The sequence below is a fragment of the Mixophyes fleayi genome, chromosome 6 (genome assembly GCF_038048845.1).
Source record: "Mixophyes fleayi isolate aMixFle1 chromosome 6, aMixFle1.hap1, whole genome shotgun sequence".
In the NCBI taxonomy this organism is placed as follows: Eukaryota; Metazoa; Chordata; class Amphibia; order Anura; family Limnodynastidae; genus Mixophyes; species Mixophyes fleayi.
Window position 1 is genome coordinate 188,208,811 of NC_134407.1, and position 22,169 is coordinate 188,230,979.

The 22,169-nt window shown below is 42.0% G+C and overlaps 1 protein-coding gene across 8 annotated transcripts in view; it reads left to right on the top strand.

Annotated features, from left to right (window-relative positions):
• EPB41L1 (erythrocyte membrane protein band 4.1 like 1) overlaps positions 1 to 22,169 on the top strand; it is a 109,097-nt gene that overhangs the window by 46,312 nt on the left and 40,616 nt on the right. For 5 of the 8 annotated variants that reach the window (XM_075177618.1, XM_075177612.1, XM_075177615.1 and 2 more), the window contains 5 exons: positions 12,833 to 13,021; positions 13,851 to 13,994; positions 14,188 to 14,352; positions 15,363 to 15,405; positions 15,607 to 15,682. In XM_075177618.1, the coding sequence (XP_075033719.1) occupies positions 12,857 to 13,021; positions 13,851 to 13,994; positions 14,188 to 14,352; positions 15,363 to 15,405; positions 15,607 to 15,682 (593 nt within the window). In that variant the 5' untranslated portion in view covers positions 12,833 to 12,856. The remainder of the gene's footprint in view (positions 1 to 12,832; positions 13,022 to 13,850; positions 13,995 to 14,187; positions 14,353 to 15,362; positions 15,406 to 15,606; positions 15,683 to 22,169) is intronic. The other 3 variants (XM_075177616.1, XM_075177617.1, XM_075177619.1) reach the window with 1 other exon arrangement.

A 22,169-nucleotide genomic window follows, 5' to 3' on the forward strand; every position in this document is an offset into this window, starting at 1 on the left:
TCATAATTTTTCTCCATCACCTCATCCTTCATCTTCATCGCCACATCCTTCATCAAGCTACTTAAGGTGTTAAAAACGCCCCACTGTCACCCTCGGCAACCACCAACCACTCCCAACTGTCACTTCTCCTTCAAGAAATATATAGGTCAGTGTATAACTCTGCCCAGCAGGTGGCGCTGCAGCTTGTTTTTTTTCCCCACACACGCCACTAGGCATTTATATAGTAGATATATATATATATATATATATATATATATATATATATATATATATATACAAATATATAGAAAAACAATATTGGGAATTATGCGTAGCATGTATGACAAGAGAAGCTGTACTGTGTACAATGTCTACAGGGAAAGATCACCTACTGACACTAATGTCTAGCATACGGAACAAGCTAGAGGATATTGGCAGGACTAGGACGAGATAGACAAAAAAGACAGCTGCATTAGCCACTGCGAGGCTTGGGGGCGCTGATCAAGAACTGTCTACAATCTGTATTCGCTTCCTTTACACAATCAGCAGGTGAACATTGTCTTCAATGTGTGAAGCACTTCCTTTTTTTTAACAATAAAGAGTACTTCAGGAAGTTCTTGGGAGTACACAGTATTCCCACATTCATACCTCCCATTAGTCATGATTTCCATCCACAGGACAGTCTCCATTTTCCAAAAGGCTAAAAAAAGGTGTGGTCTGGGCAGATCAGAGGTGTGGCCTAATGTGTTCTGATTTTTCAGGCATTTGCCACACCCCTATTATATATCAGACAGCTGATAGTCTGCAGCTTACATTATGTTTTGTTTTTCTCCCATCCTTACCACCTTGTCCTTCTGACATATTTTATGGAATAGCACTGATTCAATGGGTATCATCATCATCATCATCATTTATTTATATAGAGCCAACATATTCTGTAGCGCTTTACAATTGGGGACAAACACAGTAAACTAATAAACAAACTGGGTAAAACAGACAAAGAGGGGAGAAGGCCCTGCTCGCAAGTTTACAATCAATGGGACAATGGGAGTTTGATACATGAGGATAAGTCTACATTTTGCATTTTGGCCCAGCCAGACTGCAAAGGTAAAAGTGACTCATAAGCAAAATGATCCTGTCACACAACAGTGTTGGTCAGGGGGCAGTTGTCTTGTGCGAAATTGTGTAACGGGTGGTAATAGGGTAATGTAGTGAGGTTAAGAGGGTGGTTGAGGAATATTATAAGCTTGTCTGAAGAGGTGGGTTTTCAGAGATTGCTTGAAAGTTTGTAGACCAGAGGAGAGTCTTACTGTGCGAGGGAGAGAATTCCATATGGGTATGTCTTGCTATGACACCCAGTGTAAAAGTGTGCCCTCTACCTACCACTCTCCAAGTTCCTTTATTCTGGTCATGAAAGGAGCACAGTACACAGAAAGTGACACTTTACCTGTACTGCACGACTAGCAGTGAATTACTGTTATACACTAAGGCATGTATCTGACAGCTGTGCAGGTAGATTGCAGGAACAGTACATAGGAGTTTTACAATATGATCATTGGGCCCAGTTTAAATGGCATTTATTGGTTCCTGACACACAGGGTAAAAAACTACAGAGCTGTCATGAATGAACCTGAAAGAGTTGACAAAAACATAACATAACAATTTGCAATGCAAAATGTATGCAAAAGTGGGTGGGGCCCGGCAGGTCAGAGATAGCCTAGATTACTAGTGTGTTTAGTATATTCATGCTATAGTACCTGTTACCCTAGAAATAGAGTAAAGGCAGAAACAAAGCTGCATTGAATGTAAAGAATCGGGTTTCTTCGGGACACAAGCGTCACATGCAAAATTAGTATTTAGGTTTAATAATAAGGGAGTACATGAGGAAACATGTAGCCCGGTTATTATATGGCAGAACATTGTAGCCTGTCTAGGATAATATAAGTCTTGTTATATCCATATATATTATACTTTGTCTCATAGAGACACAAATAGTTAATGACTTAACTACACAGGTCTCCTTGTCCAAATCAGGAAAACACTGTAGTAACATTATTTATTGACTTTTTATAATTATAGGTTGTTTATATGGTGCCACCAGTACTGTACAGAGGATATTTATCATTCATCATGTCTGTGTGTGTATATTAGGGAATTTAGACTGTAAGCTCCAATGGGGCAGGGACTGATGTGAGTGAGTTCTCTGTACAGCGCTGCGGAATCAGTGGCGCTATATAAATAAATGGTGATGATGATGATAGATTGTAAGCTTGCAAGCAGGGCCTTCTCCCCTCTTTGTCTGTTTCACCCAGTTTGTTTATTAGTTTACTATGTTTGTCCCCAATTGTAAAGCGCTGCGGAATTAGTGGCGCTATATAAATAAATGATGATGATGATGATTCAGTCCCTTGCTGCTTACTAAACTTTACCCAGTAGTTTGTATGGTGTCCTCAACATATACTCACGTTCTCCAGCAACACTTCAGCTTCTCCAAAAACTCTTTTTAAGACCAGTACCTTGCTAGTTTTTTAGCCATAACATTAGGTCAGGAGGACGACCTCATAGACCTGTTTTTATCCACAGATTTCAGCTTCTTGCTTTTCCCACCGCTTACTTGCCCTATTTACTCAACAGAGACTGATTAGCCACATGGGCATATCTGTGAAATGCCTGGTAATAAACATTCTGAGGCTACCGGTCAAAAAACAGTACTTGAATAGAATTGGGTACACCTCCTTCTAATAAGTGGCAATCACATTAGACACCAGGGGTTAAATGTATCAAGCTGAGAGTTTTCCAGCGGATTTGAAAAGTGGAGATGTTGCCTATAGCAACCAATCAGATTCTAGCTGTCATTTTGTAGAATGTACTACATAAATGATAGCTAGAATCTGATTGGTTTTTCAAACCCGACGGAAAACTTTCAGCTTGATACATTTATCCCCAGGTATGAGAGAAAAAACCTTATTTTCCATTTAAAATGCACAGATAGAAACAAGGCACATCTACTGAGCGCAACCTGCCTTTGTTTTAAAAATGCACGGAATTCCGGCCTACGCACGTCCGAATACAACAAGGGGCAGATCTGAATATATGTGCGCTGATGAATTCCGGTGTAGGTCTGTTGAGTAGTGTGGAATATAAATTTACATAAGAACGCATGCCACCTGTTAACAATAGAGGCATTAGTGATAAAACAGGTGTAATTTTTTCCATGAAGAACATTTATTAGGATGTTTCTAATGTCTAATGAACATAAAATACATTTTTACAGTTGTTCCTGATTGCAAACACATGTTATAGCATGCATACAAGACTGTCATCACTAGTAATCAGGACTTAGACCAGCCCTGAGCTGGAGCAATAGATATAGCAGAAAATCAAGTATCTTTGAGATGCACAAAGATTGAATTGGACGTGGCTTTGTGCGCTCCAGTTTGGCACGCCCTTATTTGTCCATTGATACAGTGTAGTCAACCACTGGCTCTCCCACACTCTGACCAATCAAAGCGAGATTATGAAAGGGAGATCCCATGCTGTGGATTTCCCTGGTATAGTGTCACCAATCCAACCTGTCATTGACAATGCTGGTAGCAAGTTTTTTGTACTGTCCCGATTTTTTGCTACTACCAGCCCAGGCTATGAGCACTGGTGGTAGGAGCACTATTTTGGGGGTGGGGGGGGGGGCTGCCTCTCCAGTCGTAAGGAGGTGCAAGTGTCAGATGCTATAAACTCTCCGAGGTCTGGGCTTGTGCAACGCAAATTAGCGTATTTGATGCTAATCAAACTGGTGTACACTCAACTTAGCATCAGCTCCATAGTTGCCAACATTTTAAAATAATTTGCTTGGTTATAATATAGTTTTGGGGATTTTAGATTCTACTGTTCAATAAACATATATATATAATAAAGCTAAGAGAATAAGAATCAAATTCAGAGTACATAATTAAAGGGACTGCACTGTGCTTTTGACCAGTACTGAAAAATATGGACATTATGAGGGACAAAAAAAAAACAAAAAACAAGTGTTTAAGACCTGGGTCTGTATGTTATCCTATAAAAAGGGTCTAATCTATTTTGTGTATAGAACAACACAGCTTTCTATAAATCTACCTATCGGACGGCAATTTATTTGTTTTTTAAATTGCTAATCATACTGTACAGCTGGGGGAGAAGAAACGGTACCTTGTTTTGGTGGGAGGGAAAGGGGCATGAGAGAACAATCTGTTTTACCATAGGAGAGCAGGTTATTGGCGGTTTATGTTATGGTAAATTCACAAATCAAAATAATGCCCTTTTAAAAACATCATGAAACAAAAGTATTTTCAATTAAATTTAATACCACCATATCACACACATTACAAAATATAATTAAGATTGTAAAAAAAAAAAAAAAAGATTATGATTTGCAGAAGCTACCTCAACTATAATTAATTTTTATATAGCCTTCTAATTAAAGCTACATATTTTAGAAACATAGTGAGATCTGTTGATATGCAACAATAAGAGTGTTGTGATGTTAGCTGAGATAATTAGAAACAATAGTGATCATTTATCAACATTACATTTTAATATAAACTTTGCACTGAACCAGGGGAGGGCTGGCAAATTTTAGCCCCAGGGGCAAGACTCTACTCAGCAGCCTATTAGGAACATTTTCAAACAGGCCTGTCCAACCTGTGGCCCTCCAGGTGTTGTGAAATTACAAGCCCCAGCATGCTTTGCCGGTAGACAACCAGCTGATAGCTGGAAGGGCATGCTGGGACTTGTAGTTTCACAACACCTGGAGGGCCACAGGTTGGACATGCCTGTTTTAAAGGGAAAAAAAATGCAGGTGACCCAGCCCAAGGTAGCCCAGTATGGGACCAGCCTGGGGGGCATATGCCCCACTGCCCCCCAGCCCAGCCTGCTCCTGCACGGAACTACAACATCCAATCAGCAATTAGTTTTATCTCTAGTACAAGTGAGACAGGAGTAGGGCCTCATTAATACTAGAACGCAATAGTGTACCGAACTAACGCTTAACGATAGCCTATTGGTAGTAGAGGTAGTAGTAAGTAAGAGAATAGTGTCTTCACTCTTCATAAATGCGAAAGCCGCATTTTCCATATGAAATGTAATTAATTACAAACACACCCACAATGGGAATCTTCTTTCCTGCAGTAATTCAAATGGAATTGGCAAAAAAGTAATGCGAATAGACAGTCGCTATAATATAGCCGCAACGCTAATGGGTTAAATACTATCAGCTGGAGTAGTCAATACACAATCAGCCAACCAGAAGCGGCTAACTAGCGTTGCTGATGGCCATGTGTCTCTGTACCAGTCCTCTAGTACCTTCAAGAGCTACGCCTCCTAAGCCTCTGCGGTCATCTTTTGACTTCATCAATTGGGTAGATCTTAGCCAATGTGCCATGTGTATGATCAGTACACCAGTTCCGCGTCTTTAGGCGTTGAAGTCTACAATTCGCAAAAATCTAGATACACACTCATTTTTGGCGCCCAAGCACTATACTGAAATGTGTATATTATGCAAAAAATTGCCGTTCATCCAACTCTAATACTCATGGCATCATGGCGCCTTGGGGGCAGGACCAACATTATATGATTCACGGCAAAATGGCCATGAGTGTCCATAGCTACATGTCAGTTAAACAATCTGACACCGGCTTCCGTCTCGTTAGATAGTCTAACGATCATTATGTTCCGTGTATTGACTGTAACAGTTTACAGTAAAGCTTTTATTCCATGTTTAAAAATGTCACGTTTTAATGTAAGCACCTTAACTTCATATTCACCAAGGTTATTTTTAAGACTGCTGGAGTGAACATGACCAAACTGCTAAAATGACCTCTAGCTTTCACTCTTATATGTATGACTGTGGCTCTCTGTGGATCACTTTTTAGAATGTAATATCTAATTTAACACAAACCCTCTTTGTGGAATTTACTCTTTTGATCCTAAGTTATGAAATAATACAAAAAAGTTGTTGAAAGTTTTTGCAACAAGTTAAATTGAGTGGTTAAAACTAGTACAAACATTATGTTTTAACTCTCCCAAGTAACATGTTATCATAAATGTGTTACTCCTGCAACATGTATGTCCAGTACAGCCCCAAATGGTATATTTGTCTCCTTAATGCAGCTGTGATTCCAAACCTGTCACAAAATGAAATCAATTAAACATGTTTTTTTGCTGTTAATGTTTTTTTTTTTTTAACACGTTACATGCTTAAGGCAACCTACTATAGGTAGTAGAAGCTGTGGATTGCTACTTAATTTTACAGGCAGGGAATCCTCCTTGTATGCCGGGCGTCTTGAATATATCAGATGAAACAAATAAAGGGAGCTTGTATGGTTTCATAATCGTCACTTTTTTAGGCTAAAAACCTTCCAATAAAAATGTACAAGATACAGGTAATAGCAGTGATTAGCATTGTCGCTTCACTGCGCTGGAGTCATGAGTTTGATTCCCACCATGGTCCTGTCTGTGTGGAGTTTGTATGTTCTCTACATATGTGTGTGTGTGTGTGTGTGTGTGTGTGAGGATGGATTTCCTCCAGGTGCTCTGGTTTCCTCTCACAGTCCAAAACATACTAGTAGGTTAATAGACTTCTGAAAAAATGGATCCTAGTCTCTGTGTGTGTAGTAGGGAATTTAGATTGTAAGCTCCAATGGGGAAGGGACAAGTGTGAATGATCACATATCCTCTGTACAGCACTGCGTAGTATGACTGGCGCTATTTAAATGAATGTTAATAATAATAATATCTCCGTAGCATGAGCTCTATGATGTTCACCTCTATGTCCTGTCCAAAGACGCAATCACGTATATCTTACTGGAAAAGCTGTCGAAATTGGCGCCAGGCCACACCTACAGCGCATTTATTCATCGGGACTTAGAGATCATCATACATCTTATGTTGCTTTTATGTGCTAATTCAAAGGGGAAGCGACAGACGGAACCTTTTATGTCTTGGCGTTAAGATAACAAGAGGACTTCAAAAGGAGTCGTTGACAGCGGCTAATTGGCAAACTTCTTTCTATGGACTCTCTGAAATCCTAAAACTAATTCCTTATGTTGATTACGTTGTGTGTAACTCACCATACATTTATCTTTGTGTCTTGAACGTATATAAAAAGCCTAAAGAGAACATAATGAAGAGGGGATGGAGGATCATTTTTGAACTGCGAACTGTATCTTCATGATAAGAATGTGAAACTCGAGTGTTATGTGCATATTGTCGCTAACCAATAACGATTGTCGAACCTCGATTTGTGTTTCCAACGCACAAAGATTTATTCGCAAATAGTAGAATAATATGCTCAAGCGAAGTGATAATAAATACAGCCGTTACTTATCGCAGGCGCTCTGGATCCAGTGTGCAGTCATTCAATCCTGAAGTCTGGGGACAAGATGTCTGAACACTAGATGTGAAGCTGCTGCTTATATACACACAGAAATACAGTAATACAATGAAGGTGGTATAGCTTGCATCTATTGGTCCAGGTCTTAGGAAGGTCCAAGCGGTTGTCAATCATTGGCTAGTTCATCCTAAGGAATCCAAAGGAGGGGGTCACCTCTCCAGGGGGTATGCTCGGCTCTTCCCGCCAAGATTCCTTAGTCTTAAGTAGTTCATAATTCCCTATCATTCATAACTTGTGTATGCACTCTGCGATTCCCTCGCAGAGTGAACCAAACAGTAGGATATGTAAAGAGGTTTATTATGATTCCACTCATGATATGATTCCTTCAACCTGTTCCGTGTATTTCACTAATATGCATGTAACTCTGATATAACATATAAATACTACTATATTTCGACATAGCTGACTATGTGTTGCAACTACCATTAATGTGTACTATTTTATTAGTATGCGTGTTTGTGCGAATGTATGGTAAAAGACCAATTGCTTTTGCTGCCACGTGTAGTGGATGCGTACGCCCTTTCACGCCGTAGCGTGCCCTTGTACGTCGTAGCGTACCGTACGCATCTTTTCAGACAAAGACAACCAAGTTTGCTCGACTGTAATTGAAATGACTTTATCCAATTTGCTGACTTCGACACCAGTTCTAGGCATTTTTGAACTTGCTTTCTGAGAACACGAGAGGCATAGGGCTAGATTTACTAAACTGCGGGTTTGAAAAAGTGGAGATGTTGCCTATAGCAACCAATCAGATTCTAGATGTCATTTTGTAGAAAGTACTAAATAAATGAAAGCTAGAATCTGATTGGTTGCTATAGGCAACATCCCCACTTTTTCAAACCCGCAGCTTAGTAAATCTAGCCCATAGTATTGATATGCAATAAACAAGTGGTAAATGTATCAAAAGAGGAGGTAAGATTAAAGTAATGTGACCCAATGGGCTTATTTCGCCACCCGGTCTGTTGGAGGAGGAAGGATGAAAGGATGTTCTTCCTGCACAATTTATCTTGGTTTCCTTCTCACTGTCAGTTTCCGACTGTTACTGACCACTCTAACTAGTGTCGCCTTACCACAAGGCACTCGCCGACTGCAAATGCCAACTGCGCAATAGTTGTAAGAGAAGTCAGCTGCCACCACTGGGCTCCTTTAACGGCTCCTAGAGCCACTTATTTCTGGGTAGTTGGTATAGCTGTTGCAGCGCCTCTTTATTGTGGGCTGGCTGGTATATCCTGCTTACTTTATTTATAAGGCGCCACAGATTCCGTAGTGCCTGATACAGAAGCAAGTAACTAATAGATGAGGTAATGTCAGTAGAATAGATGAGTGTGAGTAATGCTTACAAGGCTCTCTCCCAGTCTACTGCTCCCTATATCTCTAACCTCCTCTCCATTCACACCCCTGCCTGTTCCCTGCGCTTGGCCAATGACCGTCGCCTCTCCTCCACTCTGATCACCTCTTCCCACTCCAGAATCCAAGACTTCTCCCGTGCTGCCCCCCTTCACTGGAACGACCTCCCTCGCTCCATCCGTCTTTCTCCCAATCTGTCCTCCTTCAAGAGGGCACTCAAAACTTACCTGTTCCTAAAGGCTTACCAACCTTCCACCTAACCTCTCCTCCACCTGTTCTTCCCCTCTCTCCTCCCGCTCCCTGTTCTCTCCCCACTTCTTCAACTTGCTCCCTGTGTGCCTGTGTTCTGTCTACCCTCCCTTAGGATGTAAGCTCATTTGAGCAGGGCCCTCTTCCCTCTGTTCTCCATACCTGCTCTTCTGCTCCGTCTTTACTGCATTAGCCTGCCTGGAGTCTCTGAAGTTTTGGTATTTTTTGTTAACCGTTTGTGATGTGTTACCTTGTTTAGTCTACTGTTTGTGCTGTGTACGGCGCTGCGGAACTCTTGTGGCGCCTAATAAATAAAGGATAATAATAATAATAATAATAATGCTATGGGGACTCACACAGAGTGCAGCAAAAGACATGACAGAGGTGGGACAATAGTTAGAGAGGACCCTGCCCGCGAGGGCTTACATTCTAGAGGGAGGGGTGGTGAGAGACAGTAGGACCGACTGGGAGAAAAAATTTAGATGGGAGACGAGGAAGAAGTGGTGATGGATATAATGGTTAGTAGGTGGTAGGATAGGTGAGCTTGAAAATGTGAGTTTTGAGTGAGCGTTTGAAGGACTAAAGGTTGGAGGAGAGTCGAGTCAGATGGGGTAGGGAGTTCCAAAGATTAGGGGCAGCACGGCAGAAGTCTTGGAGGCGAGCATGGGAGGAGGTAATGAGGGGTGAGTTGAGGCAGAGGTCAGAGGCGGAGCGGAGTGCCCGGGTAGCTATGTACCTTGAGACAAGGTGAGAGATATAAGGGGGAGAAGTATTGGAAAGGGCTTTGTAAGTGAGTGTAAGGAGTACTTTGGATCAGGACTGCTGGATAACGGGCACAGCGTTGACACAGAGTCGCAGGGTTCAACACAGGACAGCCGAGGAATGAATTAGAGTGAAACCTCTTCTCTGCTGGTCACAGGATACAGCAGGTAATAGGCCTCAGGTAGAATCTTAAAGCAGGGATATTTTATTGCTCAAGAGTCCTGACAAGGCCCTTTCCACACTAGTTAGAGATACTAGTGATCAGCCAGCAGTAAAGATGGAATACTACAGTTAAAATACAAAATACAGGTCTTATATATACTGTTTCTGACACACTTGTTGGCTGGAGGTAGCCCAGCTCCATGATCCTAGTTGGCACCACAAATATCTGAGATATTACGATCAATAATTATCTAAACTTGGATTAAAATGTAATTTAAACTTAACAAACATTTACATCAATCTGTGATTTCCTAAATTACTTGCTGTTAGATTTCCTATCTCTAAGACACAGGATGCAAGTCTAATAACCCCCTTCTGGGCATTCAGGCTAAAGAATATGTTGGTCACTCACAAATGAAAAGGCATAATTAGCATGGTACTTAGAAAAGCTACAAAAAACAAATTTCTCCCAACAAGGCAAATCACTACATTTCTAATTGAAAAATATACAACACAATATCAAAAATCAGTACATTTGCAATGACATACAGTGCATACTTGCCAACTCTCCCGGACATTCCGGGAGACTCCCGAAATTTGGGTACGTCTCCCGGACTCCCGGGAGAGCAGGCAAGTATCCTGCATACGGCAACTCACTCGTCAAAATGACGTGATTCATTTTGGTCCCATCCCTGCGAAACCATCATTACGTCGCGGGGGCGGGGCCAAAATGACATGATTGCCTGCGCCACGCCCCCTCCCGCCCTCCAACCACGCCCCCTGCCCGAGATCTCTCGGAATTCACTTTCCAAAGGTTGGCAAGTATGATACAGAGGCACACTGTGCCAGTAATTGAAATACATTTCTGCAATAAGTTAATTCTACGAGATCCTTCCACACTTGGTAATGTAGAAATTTCTGTATCCCACTTATTTTTTCAACTCCAATTTTACTTAAAAAACTGTTTTAAAAGTGGTAAAACTATTTCAAAAACATTTTAAACCCAAACTTATACCCGAAAACCGGATGCTGTGTTTGAAAATGTTCTCTTATATTTTTTATGTATTTGATGTAATTTCCTTTACATTTACCTGATTTTCAAGAACTACTGACACTGAAACATATGTAATCTTAGTTAAAGAGCTAATAAAAGCATTGGTAGGAACATATTAATGTCATATGTTGGTCCAGCCCTGTGAAAGTCTGGATGCTCTGATTGGCTAATGGTTGGTCTAGTCTGTGAACTTTGCAATGCTCTGATTGGCTAATGGTTGGCCTAGCCCTTTGAAAGTTCTAATGCTTTGTTTGTATTGATTAAAAAAAAAAATGAAGCTCAGCATGACTGGACATTACATGACTTGTACTTGTCATTTGGCTGAATATGGCTCAATTCAAAAGCCCTTTGACAAAAACTATAGCCAGCCACCAGGTGGGCTACACATATTCATCCCTTGTAATTGGTAGTTACTGATATAATCACATCAGCATTCATGAAAGACCACAATGTAGGTTTGTTTTTTTTGTTTTTAATTAAATAAATTTTATTGCCTTTTCTGTGACAAACAAACATCAGGGGGTAAATGTATCAAGCTGAGAGTTTTCCAGCGGGTTTGAAAAACCAATCAGATTCTAGCTGTCATTTATTTAGTACATTCTACATAATGATAGCTAGAATCTGATTGGTTGCTATAGGCAACAGCTCCACTTTTCAAACACGACGAAAAACTCTCAGCTTGATACATTTACCCCCAGAACTCAACCCACACATTTTGGCCCCGCCCCCAAATTGCATTATGGAGGCTCAAAATCTGCGGAAGAATTGCCTGGAGACATACCCGGATTTCGGGAGTCTCCCGGACATTACGGAAGAGTTGGCAATGATGCATGGTGTATTTATATGATTATATCCCATAGATTGTAAGCTTGCGAGCAAGGCGTTCTTACCTCTGTCTGTATTACCCAATATTACTTCATTGCTGTGCTTGCTCCCAATTGTAAAGCGCTACGGAATCTGCTGCCGCTAAATAAAGAAATGTTGAGATGCTGATGATTATTAACTGACCTTCTGTGACTTATATTATCCACAGACATATACAGCAGGGATACATGATCCCACGCTATGAAATGCAGTGTGGTAGGGGTTAATCTTTTGCAGTGATACTAACCTCTATTTTTTTTTATTTATTTTTTTTAAATCTGGCATCACTGCATTTAGAGGAGCTCTTTGCGGATTTATTTTATTAGACTGCTGTCACAGTAATTCCTCCTTCTGCCACAGCTGCCTCACACTGCCCCTGATCTGTGCTGTGGTATGATTGTTGTCCACTCTCTCACCTCACACCCAGAATGTCGTGTTCTAGTGCAGCAAGCCATACAGTGAGCCGAGATAGGGGGAAAAGAAGTGAAGGGTCTGGAGGAATATAGAAGGGGGTGGGGGGGATGATAAGAAAGAGAAGGTGAATGAAGAAGGATGGGGGAAGCAGAAAGAGCTAATGGGGGAGGGTGTGCATAGGCTTGCACACTGTACTGTGTATATAGGAGGTGACGGGCCTCACACAGTCTGCGATGCTCCAACTGCAGTATGCATTAATCAAGCCAAATAGGAGGGGGCTCCTCTCCCTTCACACCCCCAGCCAGCCATGCAGAGACATCTGTGTGGGTGTAAACATATTTTTATGTGCAAACTTAGAGTAAGAGACAACATAGGACTGAGAACATGTAGAGTTAGTACAGAGCTGTTGTTATCAAATCAATCTAAGCCAACTTAAATAAGGATGCTTATATATTCTATGCCATTGGTGGTCCTTGAGGACTGATGTGAAAACAGCTGGAGACTGGCTCAGACATGAGTCCTTTACATCATGTAAAATGATTAATTAACAATGACTTTCTTTTTTTTCCCCGCAGCCTACAACAGTCTGAGGCATCATTATGACCACGGAGGTGGGGTCTGATACTGATCTCAATTCTGGACCAGACGGGCCTGCCCATGATGGAGTACATAACCCTGCTCTGCACCCACCTGACACCCCGCAAACGCCTGCTAATAACGTGGACAGGGCGGGAGCCAATGAGAATTCACGGAGACCTGTAGAAGTGAGTGTAAAATCAGCTCTTGGCAGAAAAGAATCTTGCCCCTATGATCATTGAATAAATCATTTGCATATTAGAGCAGTGTAGAAATATACAGATATGCGTCCAGCATAGGTAGGTTAACTGGACATAGTCTAAGTTGGATCAACATTTTGAATTGTTAAACCACTGTAACTCGCCTTTTCAGTGTAGTCTCTCTCTCTCTCTCTCTCTCGATGTGAGTGAATTCTCTGTACAGCGCTATGGAATCTGTGGCGCTATATAAATAAATGGTGATGATGATGATGATCGTTAGAAAAATGCTAATAGCTTTAGATGCAAAATTAATTTTTAACACTTCAACGTCATATGTTAGAGAACACCTTGCACATGAATTGCACTGTACTTAACCATATTAATCTCCCCTGTTCGGGCTTATCCATAAAAGCACCATTTTGCTCCATTAACGTTTGGCTGCGTTGTATATGAACACAAGTCAGTACAGTTATGGCACATTTCCCCTCAGGGAAAGGATAATAAAAGTGGTTATTTGGTGGACACTGGGTTACAATAGGAGCAAAATGCTTCTTGTGTGCATGAGCCATCTATGTGTGCAATGCATGTTGACCATTATTGCCACGGCTGTATCCGTTCCTGTAGTCTCCTAATTATTTACACTTCTTTTTTGTTTTACGTTGTGCATACTGGTCCACCGTTCTTTGCTGGCTGTGCTGTGATCACGGCACTGATGATAACTAAACTGCAGGGTTACATTACACAGAACACTGTAATATTTACAGTCCAATGCTGGTCATCTGATGGTTTCATTAGACACTTTGTACCCTAACCCTAGGATGAAGAGAGGCTGGATGCAGCGCCAGACAGAACAACACCCTCCCATGCTCAGAGGTCACCGCAGAAACTTTCTAGGAAACCCAAGAGTGCCCTTTGCAGGGTGACGCTGCTGGATTCCTCACACCATGAGTGTGAGGTGGAGGTAAGGAATATATGGGGTATTACTGAGGGCAGGAGAATCGTATCCAATGACAACATCTACTTACATGTCTAAAAGTGTTCCATGTACATTTTACAGCAACACAGAATGTGGGAATGTAGTATAAGGCAAAATATTAACAATGTGGAAACGCATGTGATAGTACGTTTATCCAGGTGTCTTCTCTGTGTTGCAGAAACATGCCAGAGGGCAGGTCCTGTTTGATACAGTGTGTGAACACCTCAATCTCCTAGAGAAAGATTATTTTGGTCTGACATTCTGTGACTCCGACAGCCAGAAGGTAATCCAGCCACAATCCACTACTGATGTCAGGATCTCTTCAGATGGGGTTGCACTAATGGTATGATCCCAAATGCCAAGATTTATCCTCCTACTAATTGCTGAACTATGCCAGTACCCACCCTGCTACAGGTGGTTGTGTTAATGCCAGGATGTACTAATGCCAGGGTTTACCACATTTTAGAGATTTCTTTACCAATGTCTGGTCTGTGTTATAATCCCCCATTTCCCCTCCCAGACAACACTGTGCTCATGTGAGCGTTAATCTTTTGCAGAAGTAGTTGGAGTTGGACGTAGCAGTGGACTGGGTCCCCCGAGCGGTAGACCTAATTTAATGGGCTCATACTCACAGGCAGTGTGACGTGTGCCCGTGATAACCGGCTGGTGACTGCAGCAAACGTCAGAATAATGATCTATTATCTCTATGAGGAGAACGTAGTCTATAGTCAGTAAAATGTATTCAAACGATGCACTGTCCAAAAGAAGCAGCTGCATACAGGGTCTATCTATTTGGTAATAAATAATGATTATTATATCTCTTTTGTCAGTGCCCACCAACTAGTGCACTCACTGAGCGACTGGAGCAAACTTTGCATCCGGCCCCTCTGCACATCCATTAACTTCTGGCTCAGCCGACGTCCTCACACATGTGCTGATTCATTTTCCATGCTGACATATCATTTGTGATCCAATGTTTGATGTGACTAATTTCGGTGTCAGGATGGAGTCGTACACAGTGTAACAGTTGGCCCCAAACCATTTACAGACCAAGGGCTAGATTTACTAAGCTGCGTGTTTGAAGAAGTGGAGATGTTGCCTATAGCAACCAATCAGATTCTAGCTTTCATTTTGTACACTGCACTAAATAAATGACAGCTAGAATCTGACTGGTTGCTATAGGCAACATCTCCACTTTTTTAAACCCGCCGTTTAGTAAATATAAATCTACATGTGTTTGTCCAGCTTCTGCCAAGATCCCCCTAGCACTGACTGCTTAGTTTTGCCAATAACACCAAATTGCAAGCGGCTGTGCTATTCTTTCATACTAACCTTCCCACTTTGGTTTTACAGAATTGGCTGGATCCCTCCAAGGAAATTAAAAAACAGATCAGAAGTGAGTGTGTAACTCACAGACGGCTGTGTGTCTTCTTCTCACCGTCTCTCCTTATCTCTTGGACAACCGTCTATTTTACACCTCTATCTTTTTTTTCCTCTATAACATTTTCCTTTCCATCTGTACATCTGTTCGTCATTACTCCTTGTCCAATTTTCCCTCCAAACCCTCTCCTCTTACTTACCCTCATTGTCTCTTCAGGTGCTCCCTGGACATTTGGATTCACGGTGAAGTTTTATCCTCCGGATCCAGCACAACTCACGGAGGACATTACAAGGTGTGAGGCACAGTGTGAGAGGACTGCATGTGGGTGTGACTGAGAGAGAAACTAGCTATGAGATGAGTTCTGAGTTACTAGACATATGAGGGGTTTGGTACCTTATATCGGTCATGGAAATCCCGACATAGGATACCTCGACATGATGACACCGAACGTCTATTCCCCGACAGAGTGCTAATAGTGGCAGCTTGAAAAACAGACTTAAAACAGTTCCGACGAATGAAGATCCCCGCAGGTTCCAATGACGTCACTTTGACTATGATTTGTGCTGTTAATATGGTAATTCAAGGAGGCGTCGAATGTACAATGTACTAGGCTTTGTAAAAAACATTGTACAGCCAGCGCCTCCTTAAATTACCAGCTTAACAGCACGAATCATAGTCTGTGCCTTCAAAGTGATGTCATTGGAGCCTGGCGGGATGTTCATTCGTCGGAACTCTTTTAAGTCTGTTTCTCAAGCTGTCACTATTAGCACTTTGTCGGGGATTAGACAGACGTTTGGTGGCATCATGTCAGGGTATCCGATGTCGGGATTTCCATGATTGACTTAATGGCTACCACCGCATATGAGTTGGGGTAATTTCTACTGCTCTCATACTGATGGTGGACAAACTTACACCGGCTCACAGAAAAGTCTACTAAATAGTTTACTAAGAGGTTTATTATATAGTTAAGCATAAAATTGGCCAGTGTTTTTCAGAATCCACATTTCTACTAGAGTTATCAAATGAGTTTATTGTCTCAACTTTACAAAATTACTTGGTAAACTGGGAAATGTTTTTTTTCGGGCAGCGTATTGAAATTGCATTGGTTTATGCTGTTCTGGAAAATTTAGTTCACAAACGGAACCTTGCTTGCGTTCAATACATTGGTAATATATTAACTATTGATTTCTGTCAAAGTGGTGTGTTTTATCCTTTGTCATACTGAATGGACTTTCAGACGTGTATGTAGAAAGATTTCCGTATGTTTCTCTCCAGAAATGTTTTCACTGGTATTAGTTAAGTAAAGCTGGCCAAATCTTATCTATAGACAGCATGTCTATTTGTTGCCGTTGTGTGTTTATCAGGGAATAAGTGTCTAGATCAACCTGTAAATGTCTGTATCTGTCATTAGGAATATGTGTATATATGTGTATATATATATATATATGGGACAGCACGGTGGCGTAGTGGTTAGCACATCTGCCTTACAGCATTGGGGTCATGAGTTCAATTCCCAACCACGAGGAGTCTGTATGTTCTCCCCGTGTTTGCGTGGGTTTCCTCCGGGTGCTCCGGTTTCCTCCCACACTCCAAAAACATACTGGTAGGTTAATTGGCTGCTAACAAATTGACCCTAGTCTGTCTGTCTGTGTGTGTGTGTGTGTGTACATTAGGGAATTTAGACTGTAAGCCCCAATGGGGCAGGGACTGATGTGAATGAGTTTCTCTGTACAGCGCTGCAGAATTAGTGGCACTATATAAATAAATGATGATGATGTGTCTGACAATATGTATTTACTGCAGTTGGATTTGTTCATGTGATATTGGTAAAATACTGGGGGGAATAAAAGATAGGGGTAATAATACCTAATTTTATTCTTATATATTTATAGATATAGTGACTGAGGCAAAATAAGAATGTTTATATTCTTTGATTGTGTATATGACAGCACATATATCTGTTGCTAGGAGACACAGTGACCTCACACACCCTCGCTCGCTATTGTGCTCCGATCCAGTGCTTAGAACAGCATTCACACTCTGTGACTATACTCTTTATTGTGTACTAGTGCTCTGTTAGAGCAAAATACCTGTCTGTAAAGCCACATAACAGCAGAAAACATGTTATTTAATCTTACATTGGTAGCTGGACATTTGGGAAGAGACTATAGTTTGTAAATCTCTCCATATTTACATTGATCCTAGGGTGGAAGCTGCCTCAATGCTCATAAAAATAGACAAGAAAAACAATATCTGTTTTATTATAAAATTATAAACAATTGGTAAATCCTGGTATCACAAAAAGTGTATACGTGGCGATCAAGCTTGACTCATCAGATGTAATTCCACGTACAGTACAGTATATTATGTTTTACTTTATCAAGGCAAATTGAAAATTGCACAAGTTACCTAGGTAAAGGGCAACAAGTGGGCAGAAGCCCTTATCTTACCTGGTTATAGGCAGAGCCGGAAATAGCACGTTGTGGGTCCAGGTGTAAAAATTTGCTTTGGTCCCTCTCACACACACACACACAAAAATATAACACTGTGCCCCTACATCATCACACTGTTCCTCCTTCTGTATCACACTGTTCCCCCTTCTATATCACACTGTTCCCCCTTCTACATCACACTGTTCCCCCTTATGTATCACACTGTTCCCCCTTCTGTATCACACTGTTTCTCCTTCTGTGTCACACTGCACCCCTGGCCCCTGTCTGTATCACACTGTGCCTCAGCCCCCTTCTGTATCACACTGTGCCCCTTTCTGTATCACACTGTTTCTCCTTTTGTGTCACACTGTGCCCACTTCTGTATCACACTGCGCCCCTGGCCCCTTTCTGTATCACACTGTGCCTCAGCCCCCTTCTGTATCACACTGTGCCCCTTTCTGTATCACACTGTTTCTCCTTCTGTGTCACACTGTGCCCACTTCTGTATCACACTGCGCCCCTGGCCCCTTTCTGTATCACACTGTGCCTCTGCCCCCTTCTGTATCACACTGCGCCCCTGGCCCCTTTCTGTATTACATTGTGCCTCTGCCCCCTTCTGTATCACACTGTGCCCCTTTCTGTATCACACTGTTTCTCCTTCTGTGTCACACTGTGCCCACTTCTGTATCACACTGCGCCCCTGGCCCCTTTCTGTATCACACTGTGCCTCTGCCCCCTTCTGTATCACACTGTGCCCCCTTCTGTATCGCACTGTGCCCCTGTCTCTATTACACTGTGGCCCTGGCCCCTTTCAACATCACACTGTGCCTTTTCAGCATCACACTGTTCCTCCTTCTGTATCACACTGTGCCCCTTCTGTATCACACTGTTCCCCCTTCTGTATCACACTGTGCCCCTTCTGTATCACACTGTGCCCCCTTCTGTATCGCACTGTTCCCACTTCTATATCACGCTGTTCCCCCTTCTGTATCACGCTGTTCCCCCTTCTGTATCACACTGTTCCCCCTTCTGTATCACACTGTGCCCCTGGCCGTCATCTGTATCACACTGTTCCCCCTTTTGTATCACACTGTCCACCTGGCCCTGTACTGTATCACACTGTGCCCCTGGCCTCCATCTGTATCATACTATTCCCCCTTCTGTATCACACTGTGCCCCCCTCTGTATCGCACTGTTCCCCCTTTTGTATCACACTGTGCTCATTCTGTATTACACTGTTCCCCCTTCTGTATCACACAGCGCCCCTTCTGTATCACACTGTGCCCCCTTCTGTATCACACTGTGCCCCCTTCTGTATCACACTGTGCCCCCTTCTGTATCACACTGTTCCCCCTTCTCTATCACACAGCGCCCCGTCTGTATCACACTGTGCCCCCCTGTCTCTCTCCCATTACCCCCTGTCTCTCTTCCATTGCCCCTTGTCTGTCTCCCATTGCCCCCCTGTCTGTCTTCCATTGCCCCCCCTTCTCTAGCCCATTGCCCCCTGTCTCTCTTCCATTGGCCCATGTCTGTCTCCCATTGCCCTTCTCCATATCTCTCATTGCTGCTTTTTAGCTTTCATTGCAGCCACCCTTAGAGTTCTCATTGAGGCCCCCTCCCTATAGTTTTTCATGTGCAGTCCCCTCCCTATAATTTTATAAGTAAAGCCCCCTCACTATAGTTTTATATGTGCAGCACCCTCACTATAGTTGTATGTGTATAGCCCCCTCACTATAGTTTTTATATGTGCAGTCCCCTCCCTATAATTTAATATGTATAGCCCCCTCACTATAGTTTTATATGTGCAGTCCCCTCCCTATAATTATATATGTATAGCCCCCTCACTATAGTTTTATATGTGCAGTCCCCTCCCTATAATTATATATGTATAGCCCCCTCTCTATAGTTTTATATGTGCAGTCCCCTCCCTATAATTTTATATGTATAGCCCCCTCTCTATAGTTTTATATGTGCAGCCCCCTCACTTACCTTGCGTTGACCGGTGCCATGCTGCAGCTTCGCTACTCGTTTTTAAGATCAAACAGACAGGAAGTGAATACTTCCTGTCTGAGCGTATGGTGTTGTGGGACCACATTCAGTAACAGGCAGCCCTGCGATTCGCTGCCTGTTGCTCTCCATTGTCACCAATTCATTTGATATTTGCTCAGTGGCAATAAAAATTAATGATGAAAAAAAAGAGAAAAAAGGTGATGGGGCCTGGAGATGCAGCCCGGCCAGGAGGCGCAGGCCCTATTATGTCCATGGGCCCCGATACCGTGCACTGCCAATATTTCCTCCTCTGGTCATAGGGTACACACTTTGTAAAATGCTGTGATTTAGGATATAGTTCATGCACTCCTACAAGTGTGTAAGAAAGGAGCAAAGTCCTTTTAGTGCTTTTCCCCTGTGGAATGTAAAGACAGCAGTTGTGGTATCTATACTGTGTTAGGTAGGACATCAAATAGCTCAGATCTATATACCAGTTTGATGTAGGATGAATTTTTCATTTAAACAGAAACCTTCCTTTAACTTGTGTTGGTTTTGTTATGGATATTCAATTTAGAAGCTTAAAGGGTAACACTACTCAAAAATGATGTTGCCTAATTAAAATCATTATGTTGGCTACTGCAAATTATTAGAATAACTCCTGATACTTAAAATAGCCATCCTTCCTTAGATTGCCAGCTAAAGGCAGTGAAACATACTGTTGCTGTTTGACAGTTTGTAAAAAACTGACTCCTTAGCAACATCTGCAACCATAGAAACTACCAGTTCAGTTTACAGTTGTTTCCATGGTTACAGATGATGATAAGAAAAATCACGTCTTGACAAACTATCGGATGGCAACAACAGTGTGTTTCTGAGTCTTCAACAGGCAATTTAAGGCTAAAGTGTTTTATATAAGTTATGGCAACCAGCATGCAGCTTTTATTGAGGCAACACAATTATTGAGTTTATATTAAAAAAAAAAAAAAATCGTCAGAAGTTGCTCACTCTGTTTAATAGTATATTGAAATGCACTAGAGCCCTTGACTCTAAACAATGGATCATAATTGAGGGCCATGCGATGTGAATTCCATCTGAAGTCCTTCCATGGCTGCCCAAAGTTCTTCATTCATCCCATCCAACTATTGGGCCTACTCTTTAATGCTGAACTAAACTACAGACTCTGAAATGTATATCTTCTCCACTATCTTACTCCACTGTCCTTTAATCCAGATTTCCAGGAGCTGTTAGTTCATGGTCTGATGTGATAACGGTCAGGAGTGCTCAACTGATGGCAAATGGTCATACATGAGCCTTCCCTGTTTTGTAGGAAAAATTAACCCTTTGCCTCTCTGACTTTTTTGTTCTACCTACAAACCAGACATTACTTACATGACAGGGCCATCCTGGCGGAGGCGGGAAGGGGCCTAGGTAGCTTTGAGGACCTGTGATTTTTCTCCAAAACATCCAAACATACAATTTCTAATATTTATAACATACTTATCGTTACTCTGTACGACTCCTTATCAGGTTATGCTGGATCTTTGGTCCAGGACCTGGAGAAGGGCTAGTAATGATCAGATATGGACTAAAATTTTCCAATTTACTCTGATTAGCTTTACTAGTCTTTCAGTAGTGGAGATACAGTTCAAGGTCCTCTCTAGATGCTTCAGGTGCCCGTCTCAGCTTAGTAAAATGTATCCAGTTGTTTCAGGGTCCTGCTTGAAGTGTGGCTCGGGACCTGGGACTTCTCTTCACATCTCGTGGAACTGCCCGGTCCTAGCCCCCTTTGGAGTCAGGTTAGAAAATGCATTAAAGAACTTCTGGGATACCCAGTGCCTGAACGTCCAGACTTTTGGTTATTAAATCTCTCCAATGTTACAATCTCCCAATACAAAAAATCATCGCTCAGACACTTAATGCTGCAACAGCCGTGTTTCCAATGCATTGGAAGTTTACTGTTTCTCCCAGTTCGAAGGAATGGTTTGGAAGGATAGGGCTTTATATGACTATGGATGACTTTAGCACGTCTAGCCAAAAGCAACTCATTGAATTCACAGTAATGTGGCTCCGTTGGCTCTAATTTAAGAAGTCCCCTTCCTATCGCTCCCTTATGGAACGTGATAAACCCCGTTTCGCATTATTTGAACAATCTGAGCAGGTTCATCTGGGTGGCTGGTTACTCTCTCTTAGTTAACCCACGTAGTATTATTATTATTATTATTATTATTATTATTATTATTATTATTATGGAAGTTCAGGAAAGCACTGAGGATCTTCTTTTCCCCTTCATTCCCCTTCTCCCACCTCTACTCCGTCATATCCCTCCTCTTTTTATCTGTTTCCACTTTTTATGTTATT